The 1,232-nt window shown below is 41.6% G+C and overlaps 1 protein-coding gene across 1 annotated transcript; it reads right to left on the bottom strand.

Annotated features, from left to right (window-relative positions):
• Window positions 1-259: 259 nt before the first annotated feature.
• Window positions 260-1,023, bottom strand: LOC117466832 (gamma-crystallin M2-like). The gene is made up of 3 exons (XM_034110308.1): window positions 982-1,023; window positions 636-878; window positions 260-538 (listed from the first exon to the last, which is right to left on the bottom strand). Exons 1-3 carry the CDS (start codon window positions 1,012-1,014, stop codon window positions 260-262), a joined length of 555 nt encoding a protein of 184 aa, XP_033966199.1. The 5' UTR covers window positions 1,015-1,023.
• Window positions 1,024-1,232: the final 209 nt, after the last annotated feature.

Below are 1,232 nucleotides of genomic sequence, written 5' to 3'. Positions count from 1 at the left end.
GAATAGTAATTCTTCTATCAACATCAATTTTAAGCCTCTGAATGTTTGGTTAAACCGTAACATTTAACAACACATTTTGTCATCAGATTTCAAACTCTTAATGATGAAAATGTGTTTAGTTGTTTTAAAAAATATGTTTTTTCATGACTCATATTTTTTTGTGTAATATTTAAAAATATGTAATTTTAAAAGTTGGACAACAAGCTTGAGAAAACGTACATGTTGCAGAAATTATTTATTCAATACATTCAGTGAACATTTAGTTGCAGGAATCGGTGATACGCCTCATGCTCATGAACCTCTGGCCGCTCATGCCCATGTCCATGAAGTTCTTGTACTCTCCGGGCCTCATGTACATCATCTTGCCTCTGAACTGGGGCTGCTCGTACATCAGCCAGTGACCGTCCATCACGTTGCAGGACTGGCACTCGTTCATGCGGTAATGGTCCATGATGTTGTCACAGTCCTCCATCATCTCGTGACTCTGACCACCGAAGTTCTCCTTCTCATAGATCTTCATCCTGAACTGGCCTCTGTGCTGCTTTGGGGAGAAGAATTATAAATTAATGATTTAATGTAAAGAGTTGTGGGGTGGTCACCCATAGTAGAATCGTCGGTTACAGTTGTATACCCACCATGGGGATCATACGGCAAGACTTGATGCAGTCCCTCATTCCCATCATGCTCATGTAGTCGGAGTACTCGCCCCTCTTCATGAAGCACTGGTTTCCCATGTAGTTGGAACGATCGTAGACCATGAAGCAGCCGCTCTCCACCCTGCAGGACTGGCACCTGCTCAGGTTGGAGGTCATGTCAGAGCAGTCATTCATGCACTCATAAGAACGACCCTGGAAGTTCTTCTCCTCGTAGAAGGTGATCTGAAAGAAGGGAATTTTAATGGTTAGAATAAATTATCAAAGTATAAATGCTGATATTGCAAATAGTAATTATTGATTATTACAAAAAGACTTCTAAAAGTACCTTGCCCCTCATGTTCATGCCGGTGTTGCTCATGTTGGCTGGAGATGTGCTGTTGCTGGTGAACTGATATCCTAACTGGTCAACCCTTGTCTTTTATACCTGTTCAATGTAAATAATTAGTGACTCCTCCCCCTCAGAGAACACCCTACTCAGCAATTTACCATTGAAGCCCACAGAATGAAGAGATTTTGTTCATTTTTCAGGGACCTGGTACTTTTTAGTGGACAACAGCTGAAGCAACATCTGACGCT

This window comes from Pseudochaenichthys georgianus, chromosome 21 (assembly GCF_902827115.2).
Source record: "Pseudochaenichthys georgianus chromosome 21, fPseGeo1.2, whole genome shotgun sequence".
In the NCBI taxonomy this organism is placed as follows: Eukaryota; Metazoa; Chordata; class Actinopteri; order Perciformes; family Channichthyidae; genus Pseudochaenichthys; species Pseudochaenichthys georgianus.
This window is presented reverse-complemented; position numbering and strand designations above follow the sequence as displayed.